Source organism: Phalacrocorax aristotelis, chromosome 3, assembly GCF_949628215.1.
Source record: "Phalacrocorax aristotelis chromosome 3, bGulAri2.1, whole genome shotgun sequence".
Classification (NCBI taxonomy): Eukaryota; Metazoa; Chordata; class Aves; order Suliformes; family Phalacrocoracidae; genus Phalacrocorax; species Phalacrocorax aristotelis.
In genome coordinates this window covers 127666917-127693518 of record NC_134278.1, presented here as the reverse complement: position 1 = coordinate 127693518, position 26602 = coordinate 127666917, and the positions used below count along the sequence as shown (strand labels likewise).

The window sequence follows — 26602 nt, the reverse complement described above, 5'->3', positions numbered from 1 at the left end:
GCACAGCCAACACAAAATGAATTAAGCAAGAGCTCCTCGTAAGAACCTGGTAGCTGCACACTCGCCGTGAAGCTTATAAACCCACAACACGCCATCCCCTTACAAGGTAGTTACTGCTTTAGTCAGCTGGCAAAGTCTGAGCCAAAAGCTGAAATCAGGATCTCAGGAGGAGGGTGATACTTAAGGTATTTATTACTGCGATTTCTCAACTCTTGCACTCCCCCGCCATGAAAACAGCCACTATTGTATTGCAGAAGTATCACAGCTCTCCTAGTTTCCCCTATAAAAGGAGAAAAAAAAAAAAGATAATTTTCTGAAGAACAACATACCTGATAACCTTCCACAAAAGGTCTGAACATAGCTGACAAGAAAGACACTGTAACACTTCCTTTGTCGGTAGGGTAGATTTCCTGCTGACTTGTTTGAATGGCATCGCATTTTGTGAGCAGAAAACATCCTTCCTCAAAATCCTAGGAGAGAGAAGCATAACTGAAATTTTAACATCTACAGTAAGCGCAGCTACATTTCCCCACAAAATCAACAACAAAACCCACAGAACAGGGCACCACTTCCACTTCTGAACTCAGTTTTCAAGAGACTTGAACCTAAATCTTCCTATATACCAGCAATACCCTATAGAACATGGGAACATGTTCTCAAACACAGCAGTATCTCGATGCACAACAGGCCTAGGAGCAAAGAGAGCAGCTGTGCTGCTCTTGTGACCGCCAGCCAGAGCTCCCTCAGGATTTTGTCAGAATAGGGTCAGGCTGTCTGGTTTGGGTTTTTTGTTTGTTTGTTTGTTTTTGGTGGGTGTTTTTTATTTATTTATTTTTAAAGTTGGGGATTGCCTTTATCTCACATCCACTGTTTGCGATAAACGATACCATAGTTCACTGACCTGCCCTCTACAAGAGGCAATACAATGGCCAAAAGTTACAAGTTATGGAAACGTCAATGCCAAGAGCCTTTTACTGCCGATATTAGTGTAAGGGGAAGGGGGGACAGGACACACACACACACACACACACACACAGAGGATGCGAGGGGATGGGACACAGATGTGACAGCCACATGGATGACTAGAGGGGTGGGGTACTAAGAGACCCCTTAACATTACAGCAGTTATAGGAATTTGACTCCAGTAAAGTCAGTCATAGCCAGTCTGTTCCCTGCTTGGTTTTGGTACTTAAAAAAAAGCTGTAAGAAGCAACAATTGCTAACAATGAAAACAAAACATAACTGTGCTATTCAGCCTTCTAAAAAAGGCCCAATTCTCTTCAATACAAAAATCTATGAGATTTTAATATAGTCACAAGACTTGACTATTCTTACGAAAATTACTTATCTCTTTTTTTAATGCAGGAAATGTCACAAGTATCACCATCTGACATTTGGCCTTAGCACTGATAAAAATCACATTTAATCAGTTTTAAATCCAAATAAAAACTACACGAGGACTTACCAGTTTATGTTGGGTATGACGCTGAACCAGTTTTTTTAACTAATAAACTTGTGCTCGCCTGCCTTTCGAGCTGGCTGGACTAGAGCCCGCTCCGACCCAGCAGGATGTGCACAAACCAACACGGCAAGACCCGCAGAGAGCAAGGCGCTGCCCGCAGCTTTCACAGCTTGCCTGTGTCCAGCTGTGTTAGGAGAGCACGCAGACATACCCAGCCCTGTAATAAGGCAGTAGGCAGGAACAACACTGGCTTTGTCTGAGTAATGGTTGTACGGGTCTGGGGGCTGAAACGAGGGGAAACTCTCTTCAAGCACATCGGATGCGACTAAAGCTTCCATAAGACTCTGCAAGGAACACTGTTACATCATTAAGAAAGTTCCCACTTTCAAAACCTTCACAGGCTGCATCGCCTCAACTCTGTAGAAGATTTTTGGCTGCAGAAATCTGAATCAGGCTTTACTACAAGCACTTCCCGCATAGTGCTGGCAAGGTACTATTTGAATCTACACAAGATCAGTGCCAGTAATAAAAAGCTAAAAGGGCTCAACCACGAACCACCAAAACACTAAAAAAACCCCAATGTTTCCTAATGCACAGGAACATCGAAACCTTTGAAATTGGAGGAATAAGAGGAACGTTAGCCATTGTATGAACACCACAGAGCAGATACCGCCATGCTGTGCCGTCACGGAGAGGTGGGTACAGAGGTGTACTTTAACAGCTGAGGCACCGGGCGTTGGCACAGTCGTCTGGCAGCCCTGCCATCACAGAGCGCACACACAGAGCTACACAGAACAACTGATCGCAGCTGCACTAAAGGAGTATAAGCAACGAAAGGACAATAGGTACTTAAATTTAGAAATGCGTACTCTATTTGTCAGAGGTAATAAGGGCATACAATGGTTGATCATCAACTGGTATAATACCTATAGTTTAACTTTCCGAAAGAGCAGCCGTGCCCCTCTGCTACAGAGTCTGCAAGAGCTTTTAGGAGAAATTATCCTGGTGTACCCTCAGTGAGAACTCCTGTTTTGTGACAGAACATACCCGCTCTGTGATAGAATTCAGTTAAGCCTACATTAACACTTTTTCCTTTGCAGCCTAAGGTCTCTTTTGTAACTGCAGAGCAAGAGAACAGTATTTATACTTCATTTAAAAGACTGCTTTACATATATATTTTATATCTGTGCTGGAAGACTGGTAGGTCTATGCAAAAAAGCCAAACTTCTGCTACAGTTCTTTTTAATAGTTCAGAACTGGACAGTTTCGGGATTTTTAGGTTTTTTGCTGGAAGAGGGGCAGGGGGAAGGATTGCACACGCAACCTTGCGGATTCGGACAATGTTTTGCAACTAACCAAATGACTCTCTTTTAGGTTCTCCCTCCTGCTTACAGATCAAGTTGATATCACTGTAGGTGTTTACCAGAAAGCGCTCATTCTGCAGAGCTCTGAAATCAGATGCTATTTTAGTTGGCTGTGTTACTGACTATCAGTATTTTTGTATAAAGGATGTTTTTACCTTCAATGAAATGCCAGGAAAGAAGATGAACTCATGAGAAAAAACATCTCTCAAGAAGCTGAAGCAGCTGTAGACTTCCTCTGAAAAAAATTTTGTAAAGTACTGCTGTTTAAAAATATAATTTAAAACATGCAAGTGAAATGCCATTTCAGGAAGAGTACCTACTTTGAACACAATTGGGACTTGACATTAAAAGCATACATACATATACAGTAAAAACCACCACAACAGAACAGCAAGTACTCAAAGCACTTGATTCAATCGTTACCAAAAGAGAAGAGCAGGGGGTTGCAGCTTCTCAGAACGTGCATTAAATACCACATTATCAGATGCTGCACAGAACTAAGGCATGAATTCTGAAAAGTTTCTTTAAAAGCCAAGTATTGGAAAACAGTCACTGAACGACTTCAGAAGCAGTAGTGCGAAGAGGACAAAGACAGAACTGGCTGCACTGTATGCAAGTGTGAGCTGGGTGTAATTTGTAACCTAAACACCAAAGTAAGACACTTAGGAACAGGGCAGCTCATCTTAACCCTGCCCTCTCAGAAGAACACAGCTCTTTTCAAAAGAATCAAAGGGTAAACGAACAAAAAAGGCAAGCAAAAATACCCTTGTCCCCTCCCAACACACCCACCTTATGCCATGGGACCTTACGTGGAGTGTAACAGTCTCAGATAGCTCCCACTATCATAGGAACCTCGTGCTCCTCTCACAGCCGACAGTGCAAGGAGCAAAGCCAGCAGGCTCTCAGAGCTACCCAAACGTACCTTTTCTGAAGCTGCGTGTCATCTGCAAGGCAACTGCCACCAGAGACGGCCGCACAAACACGTTCAGCAGCTGGTTTCTGTAGGTGGCACACATGAGGGTGGCCAGAGCACGCTTAAAGACGATCTCCCCTATGGCTCCATCTTCCACCGCTTTGTCATTCAGGACCACATGGCCATCAACGAGGCGAGCTACGTTGGAATGCAGGGTGAGGCCAGCCATGACGGCTTTTTTGGCACACAGGTTATCTAGCGGGAAAACGCACTGCTCAGGAAGATGCAAAAGGGAACATAACTGTATTGAAACAGCCTAAAATGCACCAGTATTTAATGGAGTTTTATCACTGAAGACCAATTATTACAGCAAACACTCAGAGAGGCTTTCTAAACCAATCCCTACCAGGAACTGGCAGCCTAGGCATAGTATGAGATGGAGATAACAAATTTCTGTAATTAAAGCACTTTAAATTCTTCCACTTGCTAACGATGACAAATACTTCTTTTGTCTCTGGAACCAGTGTTCTGAGCCTCCAAATAAAAGGGGATAGATGTGGTCGACGGATGCATTCATTGGTAAGGAAGTGGAGACCATCCTTTTGCTCAGGCATTTCTGACACTACAAGCTTTGAATCAGATGCACAAGTCTCTGTAATGTTTTTCCTCAAGCCTCATATACACTGAAGGCCTCATCCCAAATTAAGTTTAAAGAAAACCTAATAAAAGTATCATTACATAATATATCTGCTCAAAGAGAAACCAGAATGTACTTAAACCCAACTCTCTTCTTGATACGTAAGACAATCCTTTTAAAATGCCTAAAGCAAGGAACTGTGTGGTTTTGGCTTTGGGTTTTTTTTGCTTGTTTGTTTTGAGTTTCACAAACCTGTGGGCTTTGGTTAAGCTTTTTTGTCAGTGTGACACACTGCGAACTTTATTTGGATAGAGAGCAGCATCTCAGGTCTTGAAAATACACTCACCTTTTGAGAATACCTTACATTTTAAACATGACCAAAACATTCCCTGCATCGAATGTGAACTCTTTGGCAAGCAAGGAAAGAAGTAATAAAAACTTCTTACTGAACACTAAAAATACACTTTACGTGCTCATGGCACCAGAAGCATATCAAATCAATATAGCCCCTGACAGAAAAAAAATAATATTCTTTCCCCTTAACACAGATCTCATGTATAATCTCCTTGCATCTGATTTGCTCCTTCAGCCTACTTTGTTCCAGTTTTGCTAGGGGTCCCCAGTTTCTCGGTGCAATAAGAAGCAGAAGCCTGAGCAAGTAATTTTGCAGTTCCTGTTTTAAATATAAAATTTCTAACAGCCAAGCAAAAGTTCTGCCTGTAACAACAACCGGCGTAGCAAAGGCAGAAACAACTAGCTGTTTGGACAGAAGAACGGACAGGGTACACGTAGTTGCTAACTTGGCGACGTTACCAAATTAGCCTTTAATATATACTTATTCTTTCAAATCATTGACAAACCAAACCAAAACAACGAACCCTGTTTCTATGCAACGGCTGCCTAGAGCGGGGCCAGCACACTCCGACAAACCCCGCTCAGCTGTTGTCATTCCTGTTTCATTACCATGCCTTTTGCTATTCCCTGACTGCCTCACAACTCTACTAACACAAAAGCTTATTCATTGTTGCTAAGAAAACAATCAAAATAAATACGCAAACCTGACTGTGGTATGCCTTTCATTTTACTGTGCAGTAAGATTCTAGATTATGCTCAAATATTGCCATGAAATTCTTCCTTTTACCAGTCTGGCAGGAGCAGACCTTGCCCGCATTCACTGCGGCGCAGATCCCTGAAAGTAGAAGTGGTTTTCTTCCAGAAACGACAGAGTTCTGTTAGAACAGTAGCCCACTCCTATTTCTTTATTGCCATACTGAGAGGGATCCTTGGTTATACACATGACTACAAAAGCAAAGATCCATGGTTTAAGTCTACCTACAGTGAAAAGGTAAATGTACTTGCACTACACATTTTTTCTTGGCTAGGTTTACCACTTACGTCCTGAGGCTCTGAAATTAATTACCTGTGTCACCTTGGCTCACAGAGAGAAATTTAAAACAATTGTTCAGAAAGTTAGGAAGGAGAATCAACCTTTTAGCAGCCAATATATACATATACATTATATGTATTAAAAAAAAAAAGTGCGTTTGTGCATAAATATATAAATAAAACTACCAAAGAAGCCTTTTCCCCAAAACTCATCACTGTTTCTGGGGATGAAGTGAAATTCAAAGACAAATAGGACAACTTGCAGTTTTGTTTTCCTCTCGCTCGTTTGTTTCTGCTAGTTCTTCGCCACAGAAACAACTTGTACTGTGGTTGGTATCGAGCAATAAACACAGCATCACACCAAGTTAACTTGCTGCGGATCAGGTAACTGTCTGTGACTTACACAGGGTTCAGAAAGAGACACTAGGCAAATCTCAGTACTCTAATACAAGTACCTTACAATTTCCCCTTCATTCCACACTTCAGGTTGTAACAGTAAAATTCTGTTCTGCTTCCACCTAACTGTTTTTCAAAGTATTATCTTCTACAGGCTAAGTCAAAACCTATTGGATTTTAGCATAATTTTTAGCACATCCTAAAATCCACTTACAGCTCTGAGGAAAACATTCTGTGAAGTTGTCACTGTACACTGCTTCCACACAAACATCATTTATCCTTCGCAAGCAACAAAAGGAATAGAAATAATAACACTTTTTCTGCATACCAGGCCATTCAATGAATCCTCCAAAAGTCTGTGTTAAGCCTTTAAGCCACAGGGTCTTTTCTATTAGAAGTTCAAAATCCACGGCTGGCAAATTCTGCAGCAGGACAGCAGCAACTAGCACCCACGGGCTCAAAACCATGTTCTCTATCTGCAGGAGCTCCATTTTATAAGCTACGTCACTGACAAATTCTTGGATATCCTCAGATGGCTTTTGGGGAAGATGCCTGAGAAGAACAATGCAGTTCAAGGTAAAGAGCTCCAAAAACTGGAATATATATCACACCTTTTTCTTCTGTATTGCTCTCAGATCCGTAACTACTTTATAGCACCTAACGCCTGGAGGGCAATTATATCTATGTGATATATAGAACAGAAGTACAGAGCAAAACCATCCGTAGCTTCACGATAGTATTTGAAACACAGATCTCTGTATTGATGCTGTACCCTTGCTGTCTTCAAGAAACATTCAAAAGCATTTCGTTTTATATAACAAACTGCAAAAGCTGCCCAATCCAGTCATGGCTACAGCTCTCTGGCTCATGATCACGTAACAGTCGGCAGTAACATGAAGGGAGAGAAGGGCAGAATCTTTAAGAGGCAAAACCATCGAATTCTTGGAAAACAGAGCTTTGCCTGGCTCATGCATCATCATTCATTCTTAAAATGGCACCTTCCCGACACAGTACAAAGCTATGCAAGTAAAAACCTGTTTCAGAAACCCCCAATCGCAAGCACGATAAGGCCCTCCTGAGACAAAACAGGTTCAGCGGTCTAAATAGTCAGATGGAGGGGAGATGAGAGAAGTTGAAAACAAAGTACAGGAGAACATCATTATTTTACACGGGTGAGGACTAAACAAATGCCTTCCCCGTGCATACACCACGGAAAGATGTGGTACCTGGGAACCAAATTGTAGGGGCACCGGTTGATTCTCCCAGATGCCAAGGTTCTAAGCGATACTGGCTGGCCAACATAGATGTGTATGGTGCCAAAATTGTCACTGAGGATTCTTCTGGCTTTTAACAACCCCTAAGAAAAACGGGAAGAGCAAAACTCAAATTTTGGTGCTACAGGGTGCGTATACATCCACCTTTGTTCTGTTCTTAAGGAATTTACATACAGATGTAGATTCCTTGGGCTTTGGGACTCCGAGGAGTTCATATGCATAGAGAGATTCTTCTAATATCCTCTCATAGCTGATGCTGATAGGAACAAGGTACGTGTCAAAGACTTCACGTTTAAAAAATGGTTCCATCACAATGCTGAGAAGACCTGCAAATTGGAGGGGAAAAAAAGGTGAATCGCCTGTCTTTTTCAAGGAGGGAAAAGTAACTGCAGGTTAACTTTAAAAAAGGTATCTTCAGATTTTAGAAGCTGCTAATATGTGTGCACTGTGCTCATTCTCTCTTCAGGCAAGCAGAAGCACAGGCATTGCCAAGCTCTAAAACAGCAGGTGAATGTAAGCAGTGCGTTTGGACAACTATTTGTGCTCTTCCCAGCAGCACTGCTCTGCACTCGCACGGCATCTTCCTTCTAAAGACTCCCCATTACTTTTACAGTTAGCTTACAGTATTTCTTTGCTGGTAAGGGGATGCCTATTTTCTAGAAAGAAAATGGGGAAGAGTTACACAATTAAGTACAAAATGGGGCAAAGGGAGAGACAGCAGCAGAGTGCAAGAGACATGTACTGCCGTTCTTTGTATGGCCTCGGAACTCTAACCACAGCATTCGCTGTTCTGACAGACCTCACCGATTTGCCCACCACTTTAACGTCCCTTCCTGTCTGAAGAACTTAAGAAGCCCAGAGCCACTAACGAAAACGCTAATAATCATTAAAAGTTCCAGGTTTTCAACAAACCTACCAAACTTTGGAGTCAGAGTCTTGGCGGTGCGGCTTCTAGTCCCTTCAAGAAAAAATTCAACTGGGGCATAGCCAGTCTTCAGAAGTAAAACAAACAAACAAAGCTCGTCAGAAAAATAAAAACATTTCTTTACTGCCCACAAGTTTTCAGTAGTTAAAATGTAAATTTTTTTGTAATGGAAGCCATGCATGTCTAACTTCAGTCACCTCTAATTCACCGTGCATTCATCCATTGTATTTGCCACACAGTTAAATTAACAAAAATATTGTCATGACATATGGGCACATGATCCAAAGCAACTGAGGAGCAGCAATTTGTTTACCATCTACTGCTGAATTATAAGAACAACTATAACAACAATGGAGCACACGCAAGCCCTTCACCTACAGAAATTCTGAGGTAAAACGCATTTAATCAGACCAGTGAAGACTTTCAATCACACAGCTGTAACGTCATGCATATTTCACACGAATCATTCCTACAGAGTATTTCTTAAGCATACATTTTGAGAGGTCAGTAACTTATTTACCCTTAACATCGTTTTTACATATTCAGCAAACACTGCCCAGTAGAGTCTGTTCCCACCGAAGGAACGTCGCATGAAAAAGGCACCTGCCCTTCGCAGCAGCTCACCAACTATTTTCATTCCTAGGAAATCTGAAAAACAATCAAACAAAAACCAAAAAACACACACAAAAAAATTTATTAATATCAGCCAGAAGAATCAACCACTTTCTCTAATACACTGATTCAATTACAACAATAAAGGAAATCTCTCTCAAGGATTCTGTTGTTGCAAATACCTTTATTTGTTTTCAGATAATCTAGCAAGACTTATGTACACAGGAATGGCATATTATAATATGCTTTCCATTTTTTTTTTTTGGTAAGTAGCATTCACTTTGAGAGATTTATTTTCACAACTTAGATCGCCAGAGTTTAGCCATAATAAAGACTAAGTTTTTGAAGTACATTGTCTCACTCATCACCACAAAGATCAGTTACACTGAGTGTATCCTAGAAGACACAGAAATTAACAGACAATTATATTAAACCATTTATGATCCTGACTCATCACTTTGGGAGGTGTACACCAAACCAGCTAAAATTTTTTATAGTTCTCTAGTTTTAAGCAATGACAGTCAATGCTTAACTTGTCAAAACCAGGAAACACAATGTCAACAAATTTCTTAGGGAAGCATTTAAAATGATTCTACACAGCAGCTGGCCATGTGCCACTTCAACTTCCTTGCCACCTCAATCCATGAAACACTTCAGATCAGATATTCACTCAGTAAAATAAATTCACATTTCCAGCTGCAACGCTGACAACGACTGCCTTGAAGATGTCGTATGTCACACACACACATATATGCAAGAGACAAACAGAGCTATCCAAGAAAAAACAGATAAAATGAAATTGGCTACAGGACCCTGGGCAGCAATAGCAGCTCTCAGAGCTTCCCATGTGCAGAGGTCCACCTTTTTCCCTTACTCTCCCACTACCCACCCGCTCTCACCACTACACAGCCTCTATCCCCTCCCTCACCTCCGCCCTCCTGCCGCATACTCAACCCCCTAGCCAGGATGCTGGCTGTATGCCCAACGCCTCTCCCCATCGCACACTGCCACCCCGCAAACTGGGACTGAAACGCGTCCTTTCACGTACCTCAAGCCCACACCTCACCAGCTCGATGCCTCCAACCTGACTTGCCCCCCAGACCTGAGATAAAAACGCAGTCCCAGCACCAGCTAGATTCCCGCTCATGTTCTGTATGAGCGTGTACTCTAGTGTTACTGGCAACTGTTTACCTTCCCTTAGCTAATCCCCATAGATCTATCCATATGCTACTTGAAGCCAAGCAGTAACTAACAAAGCAGAGGCACTTACCACCTCTTACAGGACAGCATCTCTCCACTCAGCACAAGTATCACTTTCAGAGCAAGTTTGTAGACCACATCTTGTGAACCTCTAACACAATATGTAGTAAATACAACTACAACCATAGAGAAATGTGCTTTCTCCAGAGGAATTTAAAGAATACACACATGCAGAAGTGTAATCAAGCTGCAAGCCCCTAATTCTGAAGAACTTTGACCCTAAAACACTTTAAAAAAAAGTTAATCACTTAAAAAAATCCCTCTTAGCTAAACTAATAATATCTTAAGGTACTGTTTCAAGGCCCAAAACTCAAGAAGGCTCTAATCCAAAAGTCAGCAAAGGATTACACCAATACCCATGACAGCACATGAGCAGATTCTGAACAATACAGGACAGATAAGCAGCTGCTTATCAAGTCAAGGCAGATATGATACATCGACTTCGGAATTCACCAGAATCTAACCTGTATCGCCCAGAGGCAAGATACCACTAACTCAAAGACAAGCAGAATCTCATCTTCCCTAGCAAGTACATTCTCCCAGCATCTGCTATTTCCTACTGGTCTTCCTAACCTCTTGACTGGAAAAGCAGACTACGGTAAAGTAGAAGGTTCACAGATCTTTGCTAGCTTGCCTGTGCGCATTACAGCGCTGCACCAGACCGGAGGCTGTTGTCTGCCTGCTTAGAACACCTCGATGATACCCAAGACTTCCAAGATCAGGTTTCTCAGTAAATTTCTGCCAGAGTCCAGATTTTCAAAAATCACATTAACTCAGAAGATATTTACTGTTAAAGTCTTAAATAATATACTGGCTTCATCTGCTTTAGAATTAAGTATGTCCAAAACTGTGACCTCTGATGTGAAATTTTGTCTCCCAGCCAGCTCTGCTCTCAGAACGCCACATAACAGCGCCCTGCCAAGGCTTCAAGGGAATTGGTCACATCAGCAACAAGCACGAGGTGGCTGGCACTTCATATCTGGCTACTATGACTGCATTTAAAACTGTATGATCACAAGAGGTTCTGCATACAGGGTAGCCCTTTAGCAAGTTTTCACCTGTTCCCAGACAAAAAAAAAAATCAGTATGGAAGTCTTCCTCACAACACCTATCTTTGCCCCAGCCTTGGGTCTAGAGATGGGGTACTTCAGGCCAAACTTGCTAGGAAAAAATTCATCTTTGATTGGACTCGGCACCAATGAGAAGCTTTATGACACTATAAACAACTCACCCTAGGAGGTTTTAACAAGGCATATTTGGAACAGAAGTTAAACACAACTACTTATAGTAGCAGCTACAAGACCCCTTGTTACCAATTCTCTGAGTCCTGAAAACACTGTTAAAAGAAGATACTTGCCTATTCCTGCAGCAATGACAGGCAAAGCCAAGTCATACGTATATAGCAAATAAGACAGCATGAGAAAGTCTACATAGCTTCGGTGACTGGGCAGCAGCACGACTGGATGCTCCTGAATGGCGTGTTGCAACTGAAGGAAAAAAAAAGGCACAAACAATATTGTACCAATATTTACACACTGTTGAAATTTGCAGATACAGACCATCACAGGGCTTAAGGCAAATGGAACTGGTTTCTCTGTCCATATACTCCACACCTTTTTCAGCATGGAACCATAGGAAATTTGGAGCAGTAGTTTCCAGACTAGCAACCTGTGGTTCGCAAGCATCCCAGGACTCAAAATCCAGCGCCACCTCATTATGTGATAGTCTAATTCAAATCACTTTTAATGGGGACGGGAAACCCAATGGGGGCTGGAAGGGCTGACGTTGCTGTCTTCCAGGGAATGCGCTGCACCCTCCAGAACAGCAGCATCCTGCAATGGAACCAGGGGGAAAAACAGCTCCCCAGGGAACTGGGGCAAACTTCAAGAATCTCCTGCCTCAGAGGCGCACAGTGTTTCACCACTCTTAGCTGTGCAAAGGTTTTGCAGGAGAGCCAACCCGCTCAGCCACATAACATTGGGTTTTCACCCCCAATTGTGCTAAATGCATTATTAAATTTACAGTACCGGTTAGAAAAACTCTCTCAGTGATCCTAACGGAATCAATTTCACATGACTGCAAGTATTCCTTTCCGGAGGAAACATTTGGAAAATGTACAAGAAGTCCTGCTGACAGTTTGCCTCTAAAATATAATCTGTCTTTTCCCCCCACTTATTAAGAAACGCAGCAATAAACACAAGTGCAGTCTTTTTTTTTTTTTAAAAAAAGGTATTTTTCATATTTGTTACTTGGAGCAAAGATTAAAGTCTTCGTCCAAGTGACTGGTATGAAAATATTGTAATTTTTCTTCCTCCCCTCCTTACTCTTTGCATTCCTTCTTCATTCACACAAACTCTCTGGAAAAGCCGTTTAAATATTTTGCTCAGAGTAAAGGCAAAAAATCTGACAGCTCCTAATTGCATACTGTGGCCCATCTCATCCAGGATTTCCGTGGCTTCTTCTTGAATAATATCAGGTGATTCTCCCATCTCTTTTGCTAACTAAAGAGAAACAAAACAAAAAAAAGTCAGTCAGGTGCTGCTCCCTTCTCCTGGCCCATGCACACCATTCTATGTGCCGCAACAATTACGGCAGAACTCCTGCAATAGTCAGCAAGATTTGTTTATGATAGGCATGCGTCTAATCATGCACAATCTGTTCGGTGTCAGCCCATACGAGAAAGTCAAGTTAAAGGTCTTCAAAATCAAGAATAACCTTAGATATCAATGGAGGGGTGGGAGGGTAGACGTGCAACAATTTCCCACTCCAAACACGCCACCTGAATGTCTTAACCTGCAGCATCTTCAGAGGAGATGTAAGTTCGAAGAATATTTCCTATATTATCAGCCTGAAGGAGGCTGTATACAATTTTCTTTGACAAGTAGAACAAAACCTATTGTTTGCAGAAAGACTCACAGTGTAAATCTTTAGAGTGCATTTGGGCTGGATTTTAAGACTTGGCTGAAGAACCTCAGCCCTATCACGCCTGCATTTCTTTGTAATGTGTTACTTTGGCAATGGCTAGCTGAAACGTGTACAAAGCACTGTCTCTACCGGCTTTGCATATCAATGATCTTTCTGTTGCTATGCGCATTCCCTTTTGAAGTTTCTTAAAACAGACTTTAAATAATGGTCATCCCTCCTATTTGATACTTTGAATCTAGAAATATTTAATTGAAACATTAGTCTTTTACTGTTATGGAACGAGGAACATGCCTTTTACTGAACACAGAGGAAAGAGGAGGAATGGCAGAAGAGACAGCCTCAAAAAAATCATGGCTCTGTTCAAAGGGCAGCACTACTTACCCATTGTTTCTATTTTGTGACATATGAGAAAACCCAACTCCTCCAATCTACTTCCATATACCACCTTACCATCATATCTACTGGTTCAGTCATGTTTTAATATATGCACGTTATCCTTCATCCTGCGTATTTCCACATGTAGCTACAACTGATTATTTTAACCACTTAAAGAAGCCAAACACGGCTTCCACTTGAGCCTGAGAAAATCAATCTCTTAGAAAGCCAAAAAGTTATTCTCATTATTGACTAGAGGAAGAGATACTGTTGTCATTCACCAGTAAAAGGCTTACCACACAGTTGGTGTGGTAAGCCTGTGTGAATTAAGTACACATCCACTATAGAGCTAAGCACTTACTCCCCAAAACCAGGAATAAAAAAAAAAAAAAGCCAGACCAGTCATACATAGCAAGCTAAAACAAACGCACTTAATTTCACATACTGAACATTAGTAACCTCAGCAATTTGTCACAAGAACAAATTCTAGTGTGCCTCTGTAAAGCTGTGTAAACTCCGCCCGGGCAGGAGGCACACTAATCACAGGCTGTTGGGCATATTGCCCAAACTGGCCCCAGCTGGATACTTTCAGTAATCTCTAGTGCAAAACTGCTAACTCGGTTGCAATGGCAGCTCTGCTAATCCCCTTCGACCACTTGACACTAGCCAGGAAAATATCCCTCAAAATCATTTTCCATCAAAAAAGCAGCACTTCAGAAGAAAACATCACACAAATGTCTTTCTGTCAAATCCTCTGTAAAATATTTTCTTTCAGTAAATGTTTTAGCATTTCTAAAGTTGAAAGATTGAATTTTATTATTTCACGCTACTTCGCGATTCATGACGGCAACAGGGCTACTTTGGATATAGTTTAGTTTGTCACATCGTAACAAGTTTTGATATATCATAGGTAACATTGACCATTTTAAAAAAAATATAAAATTTTTATGGTAACTCACTCAGGACTAACCAAAACGTCTTATATACTTCTGTTGGCCTCGAATTATTTTTGAAAATAGTTACTCTGCTAACACAAACTCTTATTTCAGCCATTTCAACCCAATGTAAATTATGAGCCAGTTTGAATATAAAATATTTCATCCATAAGAAAGTAGGAGCTGCTCTCCATGTTAAAACAAAAATACTGTTACATCTTAGACAGTGTTTCTAAGTCAAAGAATTCTCTGTGAAATATAACTCCCATTTTAGCAAACGTAGCATTTATGACTGCTTCATAAATACATCACTGGCCTATAAAATTCCTACAAGGCATGCACAAAGAACAACAACATCTACTAAGAAGGAGAGTGCTTTTGTCTTTCACAATGCTGCTCTGTGGCATGGACAGCGGAGGAGGGAAGAAGAGGTACTCAAGCACACTGGGTAAGTTAGATGGTCAAGGGTCATACATGCAAAATCAAAACACTATTTCACGAACAAGCTCACAACTTTAGTGGGAACTCAGTGGTAAATTAGTATTTGTTTTTCCGGCCAAAAGAGTATGGCTCTCAAGTTACTGATGTGTTGGACCATCTTTCAAACTACAGCTATCGTGTTTGGCAAGGTCAGCAATAATCTTTTTTTTTCCCCGGCTGCTACACAAGGTTTGGCTGTGTTCGACCTACTTCGTTTTACAGCTCAGCATCCAGCCTCACCTGCTTGATAACATACTGAACTTGCTCTGACTGGAGAACAGCACTTTTAATAGCATTTGGCTTGCAAGGTGAAAGTCCCTTGTAGATCACAGGAGTGTAACATTTCATTGCGTATCTCAAGTCGCTGGACAATCGTCTTTCCTCCAAGATATCTTCAAACTCATCTCTTTTCTTTGACGTGAGCTCTTTCTGCTGGGAACATACAAATAAAGAATGAGACACTGTCTCAAGCCACTCAGTGGTCTGCTTGGCTACAGTACCAGAATACTGACGTGCAATACTTTTGCAATGTTTGGGGTTCTTTTAGCTTTCTGTATGGTCTGCATTCCACACTCTGAGTGCATGAACAAATCTACCTGCTTGGAAAAACGCAGCAAGTAGAAAGTAACTAAAAAGGAAAAAAAAAAACCAACAAACCAAAACCACACAACCGAACCCCAACAAAACAACTCAACCCTTTCCAACTGCAAAGATCCCCAAATCACCCTATGCAACAGTACTTAATTCTGGCCAACAGGAAGAAGCTGAGAGAACACCTGGGCTTTGAAAGCTGAAGTGCCTCTCCATGATTAACAGGCATTAACTAAAACATTTTCAATTCCAACTCTCACAGCTGTACGAAGACAATGCCATGAACGACATTATAAAAACAAAATAATCAACACAAAAAAAATAATCCCTGCTACTTTAAGTTGCATCTGGGACCTTCGTGATTTGGGGGGCCTTCATCAAGCTTGGGCACAGGGTACGTAAACCACAGCCAGGCAGGAACAAACAACAACAACAAAAGTCGTATCAGCCGCATGAAGACCAAAATGCAGTATGGTGCACACGTAGTTAAAAAGAGAGCACAGGCTCTGAGTAATCAGCACCACTGCTAAGCAGGAAAACAAACTGTACATCAACAACTGATTGTGGATCCATCCCGCTGCAGAAATCTCAGTGACAAAGCTTTGTCCTTGAGTCAGTAGGCATCCCCTGCGCTGGAGGGAGATGTCTCCTATTATCTCCTATAACACCACAGGCCGCGTGAATGACACCTCCGTCTTTCCAAAACCAAAACCGCGTTTCTCTAAACTTCAAACCAGCAGCAACAGCCACCAGACAAGCAAGGTAACGGGAGCAAGCCTCTGTGAAACACAAATATAAGCGTATTGGTTCTGATCAAGCGTATTTATTAGAAGAAGATACTAAAATAATAGTGCTTATGTGTTCTTTTACAGCACCACTGGTGGGGTAGCACCAGCAACCCTTTCATTCATTCTGCCTCCTCCCCCTATACACAACCTGTGCAGAACCAGTCTGACAATGAAGGATAAAACATGTTGTTTCATGGGCTCTTACAGGGCCCTTTTCCCATGTTGAGAGGAAAGCCAGCAAACACCCGGGAGAGTGCCAGGAACAGATAAGCCAAACGCCCAGCAGTGGTGTCCGGCTTTTCAACCTTGGGAGAGGGAGTCAGGTTTTGCTGCCAGCTGACCGCAGCCACATCAGCAACACTATCAAAAACAGTTGACATTTAAAGTAAGTAGAGAGCAAACATTTAGTTCCTGTCCATCCATCAATACAAGACAATTTGGCAGAACAAAAACAAAAACCCAAGGTCAGGAATAATTCCATTTCAGAACCACAAAAGAGTCCTTCAAAGCCTCAACTGGATCAAAAGCCACTTTCATTTTATCAGAGAACACAAATCCTACTATAATTTTTGACCTTCTCATTCTTTTCCCCACTCAGCAGAGTCAAATTTGGATACCATAGATCATCTAACATCTCTCTCCACTACTGTGGTTTAGAGAGTTGTCCCACAGTAACTGCAGAACCGACTCTCCAAGGACTTTTAAAACAATCCTAATCAAGGTATTAAACCCAGGCCCATATTAATTTACATCTTTCAGGGCTTTTTTTTTTTTTTGCTTGTATGGTTTAGCATTACAGTTTTCAATCTTTCTTCTTCCACAGCCTTCAACCAGTTGGTATTTTGCAAGAACCGAGTAAGCTAAGAACTGTTAAGAAGACTGGAAATAGTTCGTATTAGCCATTTGTTGCCATTGACACCTTATATCAACTGTCTTGATTAAAAATAAAACAGGAAAAAAAACCTTATACCCTGTAATAACAAAAAAGATAGCCAAGAATAGCATCAGAAACCATTAGTTGGCTTTAAGTAGTTGCATACTCATCTAAGTAGGTGTAAAGTCATTGCTCAAAAAATCTAGGCAACTTTTATTTCAATTACCAGAGTTTAGGTCCTGCAGCGTGTAACTACACGAAACCCAGACGAGGAAACCCAGCATCAGGCTCGGGTATCACCAGCCACATCAGCAGTCACTGCGCTGCTACAGCCATTCCCCCGCACGGCTCTGGTGAGCGCAGTTTTGCAAAGGCCACAGCCAACTGAAAAGTCACCTCTCTGGCACTGCTCCTCATTTCACATTTCCAGAGTTGAAGAGCAACCGATTTCTCTCCATGGCAATATTCACACCCTGCCCCAAAGTAGCGCTGAGGGAGCCAAAACACACATTTACCAACCACTGAAGAACAGAAATGCCGCTTTTACATGTTACAGCCAAGCTGGTTTTCCCGCTTCAGTTGTCGACCGGTAGAGAACACATTTAGAAAATACACTGTTGGAAGCCTCGACATCAGACAATTCAGTAACGTGCGCAGTTACTGCGACATTGGTGAAGTACAACAGCGAAACAGCGGGAGCCTGGAACTTCGCTTCCATATAACCTCTGAAAGCAACAAAACAGGAGCGCTCATGAGGCAGTTGGGATACCAGCATACAGCCAAAGCTACAGAAGAGAAGTTTGAGAATCTCTGCTGAAACCAGGAGCTGTTTCCCTCTCCCCCAGCCCCCTCCTCTAAATCCAAGTAGGGAGAGGGGTTTAGCACCCCACACCCAAATGTCCTTGTGTGAGGCTGCCATAGGAGCTGCAGGGAAAAAAGCAAGGTCAATGAAGTAATTTCCACTGTGTAGCACAGGAAAACCTGCTTCAGCCACTCCATCTCCATGACAATTTTCTAGCGCTGAATTTGTCATCACCAGCAGGTTTCTGTCCCGCACGACAGCCTTGTGATGTGCCCGGTGCTCCGACACCTGCCATCCTCCGCCCAGCCGGGCTGCGGGGCAGCTCTAAAGAGGAGCCCGAGCCCCCTCCGACCCTTCTTAAGCCCGGCTGGTGTTTCACAGCATATCTGAGGGGAGAAGAGGCGATCGGGAGCTCTGACTGTCGCGACTGAGACGACAGGTACCGGAGAAGCAGGTGGGGAGGAGAAAAGGGCTTGGGGCCCGCGGCGGCGGGGGAAGGCGAATTTGTGAGGGGAAACGTCCGGGTTCCCGCTTGGCCGCCCTCCGTCCCCGCTGGGGCCCGGGAGAGGCCTGGTCCCCGCCCGAGCCCCACAGAGTGCAGCCCCCGCCGCCCCGCGGAGGGGGTAGGGCCGGGAAGCCGAGCGCGGCAGCAGAGGCCCCGGAAACCTCCCTCCGGACCGCGGACCCCGCGCCTCCCCCGGGGCACGGCTAGTTGCACCAAGCACCGCCACTCCGCTCCAGAGTGAGCGGCACCGCCGCGGCGCGGGGGTGAGGCGGGAAGCCCCTTCCTCAGCAGTACCGAGTCCCGTTCCCCGCGCCCCGCCGCCACCTACCGAGTACATGGGCGCCCCACGCCGCGCCCGGGCGGGCGCTGCCGCCGCTGCCGCTGCCATGGTCCTGCGAGTCCCGCCGCGCCGCCCCGCGCCCCGTTCGCCCACCCTAGCCCGCCGCGGTGGCTTCACCCCCGCCACCGCCGCCTCCCGCGGCGCCCATGGCCCCGCGCCGCCCCGGCTCGGCTGCCCGGCGCGCTGCGGCGGGCGCGGGGGAGGGCGGGGGCGCCGTGCGATGGGCGGCGCCATCTTGGGGGCGACGGAAGCCGCTTGGGAGCAAACCGCCCTCCGTTCTTCCTCACGCCGCCGCCACCGCCATGGGGTCGCGGGAGCCGTGCCGTCGGCTGGAGGCGGTGCTCGGCGCCCTCTACGACCTGGGTGGGTGAGCGAGTGGGGCCGTGCCCCTGCAGGCTGCATCGTGGCTTCCGTGGGGACCGGGGAAGGGAAAAGGGTTGGGCGTTCACTCTGAAGCGGAGCGACGGCGGCCGCGCACGGCTGACCGGGGGCATGTGTTCCGGCACGCAGGTGAGGAGCCCGGCGCTCGGGGCGCCGCGGAGGACAGTGAGGCGGCGGCGGCGGCGGCGGCGGTGGAGGAGGAGAGCCGGGGACTGCAGCCGGCAGTGGGAAATGCCGGCGGGGCGGCGGGCGGGCGGCGCGGAGCCCGCGGCTTCTTCGGGGAGCTGCGGGCCGAGCTGGGCGCTGCTGCCGCCGCCCCGCCGCCCCCCGCCCCCCCGCCGGCCGTGGAGGTCGTCGTGTTCCGCGGGAGGAAGAAGAAGGGTCGGCCCAGCCCCGCGGTGGCACCCGCCGGCAGCGCCCAGGTAGGGCCAGGCCTGGCCGTGGGCCTCGGTGCGACGGGGCGCGCTCCCGGGATACGGCACCGGTAACAGTAGCTCAGTTCTCCAAAGCACCGGTTTGGGTTTTTTAAAGCCACACCAGAGACTTTACAGTGAGCAGGGACTGGACTGGGTTGCCCTTTTCTGGTGACAGCTCAAACCAAACAAAACCCTCGGCGTGTTTGGGGTGTGTGGGGGGATGTCTCTCTCCCCAGACTCTCCCCATAAATTGCAAGATACCTGCTCTAATTCCCCCCCCCCCCAGTTTCTTCCCCCTTGCTGATACAACTGCCTGTAAATCCAGGATCCTTCGGCCGCCTGTATGTTCAGTTTGATGGCATCCAGCCCTTCTGATTCCCAACAGGGCTGCAGGCAGGATTTGAAGGCTCTTTTTTATCCCAATTTCAGAAGATCTTTGGATAAATATCCTGTATTTGCAATAGGCGTATCCCAACAAAATAAGCTGATCTGCAGATAGGAGTGTCGAGATGGCAAGCAGTGAATGAAACGGAAAGCAAAGCTTCTCTGCATAAGCGCTTTTGCGTTCATGTGAATAGGTGTGGATGTGAGGTGCCAAAGCTTCCTTCTCTTCCCTGGCGTCGCAGCAGCGCTTGGCTGTTCACGAGCAGTGTGCATCTTGGAGGACCAGTGTTGGGTGGTTGATGGGGGACGGCATGACAGCATTAGATCTCAGTCCTCTGGCTTGGTTTGTGGGTGCTAAATTCCCTTGTGCTACCAAAAACTATAGCCGAGTGGCTTCAACAGAGAGGCCCGGATTAGGTTTGGCTGGAAGCAGAGATGCCTTCCATGCTAACCAGAAGGTCCCTTGGTCACTGGTTGGTCTCCAGATCTTATAGGTTCTCTGGTTGTTTTCTTTGAGTCATTTTTATGGCTGTAATGTCAGAAGCACAATTCTAAAATAAGCTCTGATGGGCCAACACGTGGCCGTCTTGAATTAACAGAGACTTACTGGTATCTGAGGTTTGACTGCTTGGAATTGGGAAGTTCAAGAGTCTGACCAAGCAGTTGGTTGAATTGATAAACTTTTGTGCTTTTTTCCAGCATGTTTTCCTCTAAAAATTGCCCATGATGTTTATTTTCTTATCCTTTTTACAACTTAAATTTTTCTGCCTGAAAAGACTGGTGTTAGGCTTGTTAGTAAAAAGCTCTGAAAATAACCAGGTTTATTTCTGGTTGAGACAGACAATTTTGTGTAGAAGCTTTTGCAGAGTTGAGACAAGTTTGGGTTTGGCTCTGGTGGATGCAGAAGGAAGCCCTGATGTAACCCTGGACCTGAACCTGTGACTCGACTTGACTTAACATCCTGGAGATGTGAAAAAGAAACGCATTAAAAGCATTCAGGTTCAGTTTAAATACATATGTGTATTACTCTTGCGTCCTCAGAGGGGAAAGAGTGCCGTTGAGAGTAAACAGAAAAAGATAAGGGGGTGCTACTCTGGTTTCCCTGCAGTGCTGACTGCCTGCACCCGCACGCCTGGGAGCAGGCAGAGCACCCGCTCAGAGAGGTGGTTCAGCACGTCCTTCCCAATATCAAGAGTCGGACACAAACTAAAATAACTCGGGGAGATCTGTTACCGCTCTGAAGTGTCCCATGTGGGACACTCCCGTAGCAAGCAGGAGTGGAGCTCTTCCTGGGAATTTTGCACTTCTTTTTCATCCTAGGATACAATCTGTTCCCCGCCCAACTGAGAACTGCCGATGGAGGGTGTCTGTGTAAATAGTGGAGTAAAAAAGATGTAGTTTTTGCTGATCTCATTTTGAGCAAGTAATTTCTTTAAACAGCATTAAGTGGGGTGTGCCGTTTGCTGACAGTGCTTCCTTTGGAGTATTTTCTCTTGCATTAGTTAAGCTGGATATGTGCACTAATATATGTCCATACAGTTACGAATTAAGCTTGTTCTGCGTGTTGCCACCAGCTATCAGAACATGCACTATTATCACTGTGTTCTCTCTCTCAAACAAAATGACTTAAAATTCGTGTCCTATCCTGTGTTAGCAGTTTGGTATGGATTTGGAAGTGGAAATATGCGTGACGTTTAGCTCACATGTGGCAGTTTTGATCTTATAAGATGTAACTTATACTTGAAGGTATAAAAATTAATTGCAGCTATTAATATCTTTCTGAATTCTGAAAGTCTTTCTAAGTGTTAGCAGAAGATCCGGGCAAGAAAATGCAGGATAAAGCTGTATGCACTGTGCTATAATGGTACCCTATAAATTGTGGAAGGTTGTTCCACTAAGACCCTATAATATCCACACAGCAAAAATGCTCTTTTAATAAATCCAGGTGATAAAGCTAGAAAAATACACTGCTGGAAAGCTGTATACTCCCTACAACTCATTTTACATTTCACTGCTTTCCAAAAACACTATTACAATCAGCATTTACACTGGTGTTACTTGTTATATTAATTTGAAATGTTCTGTTTTTCTTTATAGACCAAAATAGTGAATGAAGAGAAAAATGCAAATGAACAAGAATTTAACTTTGAAAAAGTAAGTCAGCAGACTTATCTCACTATTTTAGCATGCACGGGTGTGTATTTATATCCTTGGGAAAGCTACAGTGGGACCAATGGGAAACGCTTCCAGAAAAGGTTATCCCTTGTAGGTGAGGATTTCCAAAGAGGTAATTCTGGCTGCATGCCGTGCCCAAAGGAGGAGCGTGCTGGCTGTTGCCAGCTGCTCTGTGTGAAGGGAGGTGTGTAACAACTCTGTGGCCTTTCTTTCTCATCTTCCAGTGAGAATTTGAGGAGTGTCACTGTATGTTAGCTGTGTAAAGCTGTGTGACTACCCGAAAGGTATCGCCTAGCTCTTTCACGCCCAGGGTGGTAATACTGGATTCCTGATCTCGTGTGGGAGGGGAAGTAAAAAAGCATGTTGGCATCTATTTTGGAAACAGCAGACGACTTTTTTCCATTTGTCTTTTTGTTCTCATCTGTTCTTATATGAGTGTAAGTAGCATTGGCTGCCTTAGATACTGATCCATTTACAGATCCGTGCAAGTTGTATTACATGCCCGATCTCTGCTCAGGGACATGCTGTGATCCAGTGAAGTCTCTCACTGGAGATTCTGCCTGGAGCTCTGTACTGCTGAGAACAGTGGAGATTTAACCACTGCCTTTAAAAAGGTTATAAATTCACCACTGGTTTTGCCAGAGTATTCTTGTATAGCGTCAACTATACGTGTGTATGTGTGTGGTCAAACCACCTCACCATCTGCCCATCCATGTTTTCTCACTGGTTAAGTGCTCTGCAGCCAAGGAATTAAGATGCTTTGTAAACATTGGGTGCTGTGGGTAGCATGTTTCCTTGTTCTTTGTGCAGCATGGCATGATTCATTTTTTATCCAGAGGAGATCCGTTCCATGTGTAGTTTTCTGTGAAATCAGGAGAATCGAAAATTGTCCCCCTGTCAGTCCTCATTGTCCAGAGATTAGACGGACAGTGGCTAACTGTTCTGCAGTATAGCTCCAAACTCAGTTAGTTTTGTTTTATAGCACAGCCTGATTTTTTCAGCCCGGAAAAGAGAAGACTGAGGGGGGATCTCATCACTGCTTATAAATATCTGAAGGGCGGGTGTCAGGACGATGGGACTGGACTCTTTTCAGTGGTGCCCAACGCCAGGCCAAGGGGCAACGGGCACAAGCTGGAACACGGGAAGCTCCACCTGAACATGAGGACAAACCCCTTCCCTGTGTGGGTGCCAGAGCCGGGGCGCAGGCTGCCCAGAGAGGCTGTGGGGTCCCTTCCCTGGAGACATTCACCCCCCACCTGGACATGGCCCTGTGCCCCTGCTCTGGGGGTGCCTGCTCACAACAGGGGTGGGACGGGATGAGCTCCAGAGGGCCCTTCCAACCCCTACCATTCTGGGATTCTGTGATTTCAGGTATTAGCCAGGGTTTCTTTGGGAGTATGACTTTTTTTGTGGTCTGTCAAGTGTTATTTTACAACAGGTTGGACAAATTACAAGTGCTGGCAATTTTCTGTAATGATGTAGGCTCGCCTGGAAGTGCACAAGTTTGGAATCACGGGCTACAGGAAGCAGGAGCAACGTGTATGGGAACAGGAGCGTGCTGTCATGCTGGGAGCCAAGGTAACTGTTGCTTCGTTTGTGCTGGGTGATCACCCAGCTGTTACAGCCCAGGAAAGCGGTAAAAAACACTGAGGAGGGGTTTGGCACTACTTTTTTAAAACACAATATTCCCTGCCCTGACCCTTCTCCCACTTCATTCTTACTTCTACATTTTCTATGCTGTCTTGTCTATCTTCTGTAGACGTTTGGAAAATTAGTATAGTTGTGTTATCAGAGATGTTATATCGATGAAATATGACTGAGGTGGAAAACAACATATACTAATTTTTAATCAGTCCATTCAAAGCTAAATTGTTGGAGGGAGGGGCTTGCTTTTTAAAGCTTCACTCTCCCAGTGAGTTAAAGATGGACAAAATTTTTCAGTTTTATTTATCATCAATAGTGTAAAAGAAAATAATTGTGTAGGTCTTTTTGGAGGGGGGAGGGATATGGTTTTCTTTCTAACTCACTGTGTATGTGGAAACCTTGTAGGACTGATACAGAGCATCAACATCCCTCTCTGCTGTCTCTACGAAGAAAGATACGGTCTTTATGGGTCTACCTTACACCAATTAAGTCCCTTCCTCTCACCGGAAAGGAAATAAACGTTTTCTAATGTTTCCCCACCACCACCTGAAAAATACTGTCCATGCAAGCGTGTGAATATATTTTTGAACCCATTTGAAAATTTCCTCAGTGGCATCCCTCCCAATCTTTATTGCAGCCCCCCAAAAAGGAACACATGAACTACAAGACTTACCAAGAGAAAATGAAAGAGAAAAAAGCAGCGAAGGATGATGATAAGGGAAAGGTTTGTGTGAAATTTTCTCTCTATTAAGACAGCATGTAAGAGCTAGCCCAAGAGCCTGACAGACAATGCCTCAGGCACAGGAGGAGTGCCCGAGCTTGATGCCCGCTGCTCCCCATGGAATGGTTTCCTGGCTCCAGTGGGACTAATCTCATCAGTAAAAGCTGACTGTGCGCAGTATGAAAGGCACAGAGTTAGGCTTCTGTTCTGGTGGGTTTCACTGCCTCATCCTTTGAGGCTGATAGACTGATGACATAAAATCAGCAGGTTTGTGGGTTTCTTTTTTTTTTTCCCCCTTGCCTCTTAAGGGAAAAAAAAAACGGCCCTCCATTGAAGTTTGCATGTTGTCTAACCACAGAGAGCTGGATCTTCAGCTGGTTTTATATCAGCACAATTCCATCTAGGATCTTGCTTATTATTTACAGCCAGGGTGAGGCTTCTGTTGCATCCGTCCTCCAGCATGGCCCATCTGGCTCCAAGCCTACTCCCTGCCTCCCCATGGAGTCTTGTAGGTGGGAGCAGGCTGCGGCGCAGGTAATTGCTCTATCAGCCTGTTTCCTGCCACCCTCTTCTCCAGGGGACCTACTTCTCCTCTGTCATGTGGCCCAAAGAGCATCCAGTGCATGACCAGGCACGGTTGAACCCTGTTATTTGACAGGTACACTCAGTCAGGTGACTGGGCACACCTGCCTGGTAGCAAGTCCATCTTTTGGCCCAAGGATCTGTCACACGCCCAAGAAGCAAACCTCTCTCCTCGTGTGGCTGGGTTTGTGCCTCCTCACGTGGCAGGGGCAGCATGTTGGTCGTGAGAGGTGACAGGAAGGGCTCTGAGTACTCCTAGCAGTGCTTCCGTAATGCGTTGCATCACTCCTGACCTGCTTTAAATGCCTGCTGCTCCGTGAAGCAAAGGCTACCACGTGCTTTGTGTGCAGATGGTTGTTTACCCGAGATGCTCTGTTCCTTTTCCATTAAAATATGTATCTTTAAAAACAGGAACATAAAGGTGATTCTCTTAAGAAGAAGAAGAAAGAACAGAAGGAGAGGTGAGCTGTTTTTAAAGTCGTTAAAATTGACTTGCTTTTGTATCGCCTCCCCAGTGTATTTCCCCTGCATAACTATGCGTAGTCTTATACCAGAAGTCACAGTGGAAGGAACTTCAACTGCAGAACAACTCGGTCACAGACTGGTGAACTTGCTCTGTGCCTGGCAATTTCAGAGGCTTTAGTTACACAGCTTAACTGAAAATATGTCAGTTCTGCCCCAACGTGTCTGAGACTGCAGCTGGAGGCGAGATGCGTGGAAGTCCCTGTGTGCGGACTCAGGACATGCCACTTACTCTGAGCATTTGCCCTGAGAAATGATTTCTGCGAAACACGAGCTCCAGTACACAGAGGCTTGAAAGGCGAAGTGGTGTTCTTCATCACAGTGTAGCAGTTTCACTGAAATGTACTCTTTTAACTTCCTTCTCTAGCCAAAAGTCTTTCTGTTTCTAAATTTTAAAAATGTAAATAAATGTGCTGCAAATTTTCAATGGCTATGCAGGTAATAAATGTTCTGGGGCCATTACCTGCTATGATTTGATATTCCATAATACCAAACTCTGATTGCATAAACAGGTGATATTTTTCACCATATTAATCGTTTTCATGAGTTTCTGTTGTTTCTCTTAATTCTTCCCCCCCGCTTCCTATTTCAGGAAGGCCAAAAGGAAGAAATCAGTGCCTAGCATTTGGACTGCAGGACAAGTTGGAAAATTCAGAGATGGGACCTTGATTCTGCAAAGCCATGACATAAAGAAAATTAAATCATCTAAAGTTATCAAATAAACTTATGATACAGAGTGAAATGGACAATACGCATAAGATAGAATTCACGTTGCTACCAACACAGACTAATGGAGCCTCTTGCCTTCCCACCATATCCTTTTTTTACCTTACTTGTTGTTGAAGGATTTTTTTATATTCCATTCTGCCTTGGGAAGAACATGAGAATTTACCATTTAGTAAATAAAAATAAGACTTTTTATTAAGAATGCTA

At 44.4% G+C, this 26602-nt stretch overlaps 2 protein-coding genes across 4 annotated transcripts in view; one reads left to right on the top strand and one right to left on the bottom strand.

Moving 5' to 3' along the window:
* The window catches only part of GNPAT (glyceronephosphate O-acyltransferase), a 23667-nt gene extending 4405 nt beyond the window's left edge, over positions 1-19262 (bottom strand). The window contains exons 1-12 of one of the 3 annotated variants that reach the window (XM_075089538.1): positions 18833-19262; positions 15185-15376; positions 12554-12730; positions 11587-11716; positions 8878-9005; positions 8349-8424; positions 7607-7758; positions 7385-7515; positions 6487-6710; positions 3749-3994; positions 2982-3061; positions 330-470 (exon numbers count right to left, since the gene is read on the bottom strand). In XM_075089538.1, the coding sequence (XP_074945639.1) occupies positions 330-470; positions 2982-3061; positions 3749-3994; positions 6487-6710; positions 7385-7515; positions 7607-7758; positions 8349-8424; positions 8878-9005; positions 11587-11716; positions 12554-12730; positions 15185-15376; positions 18833-19246 (2091 nt within the window). In that variant the 5' untranslated portion in view covers positions 19247-19262. Of the gene's footprint in view, positions 1-329; positions 471-2981; positions 3062-3748; positions 3995-6486; positions 6711-7384; positions 7516-7606; positions 7759-8348; positions 8425-8877; positions 9006-11586; positions 11717-12553; positions 12731-15184; positions 15377-17712; positions 17951-18832 lie in introns of those variants that run through there. The other 2 variants (XM_075089540.1, XM_075089541.1) reach the window with 2 other exon arrangements.
* FSAF1 (40S small subunit processome assembly factor 1) lies at positions 19220-26602 on the top strand. Its single transcript, XM_075089548.1, has 6 exons — positions 19220-19354; positions 22123-22179; positions 23683-23778; positions 24482-24568; positions 25559-25608; positions 26262-26602. The coding sequence occupies exons 1-6, from the start codon at positions 19337-19339 to the stop codon at positions 26389-26391; spliced, it is 438 nt and encodes a 145-aa protein (XP_074945649.1). The 5' UTR covers positions 19220-19336; the 3' UTR covers positions 26392-26602.

Coding starts and splice junctions, on each gene's coding strand:
- FSAF1 (XM_075089548.1), top strand. Junction 22,180..23,682: donor AAGAATTTAACTTTGAAAAA/GTAAGTCAGCAG, acceptor GTAATGATGTAG/GCTCGCCTGGAAGTGCACAA. Junction 25,609..26,261: donor AAGAAAGAACAGAAGGAGAG/GTGAGCTGTTTT, acceptor TTCCTATTTCAG/GAAGGCCAAAAGGAAGAAAT.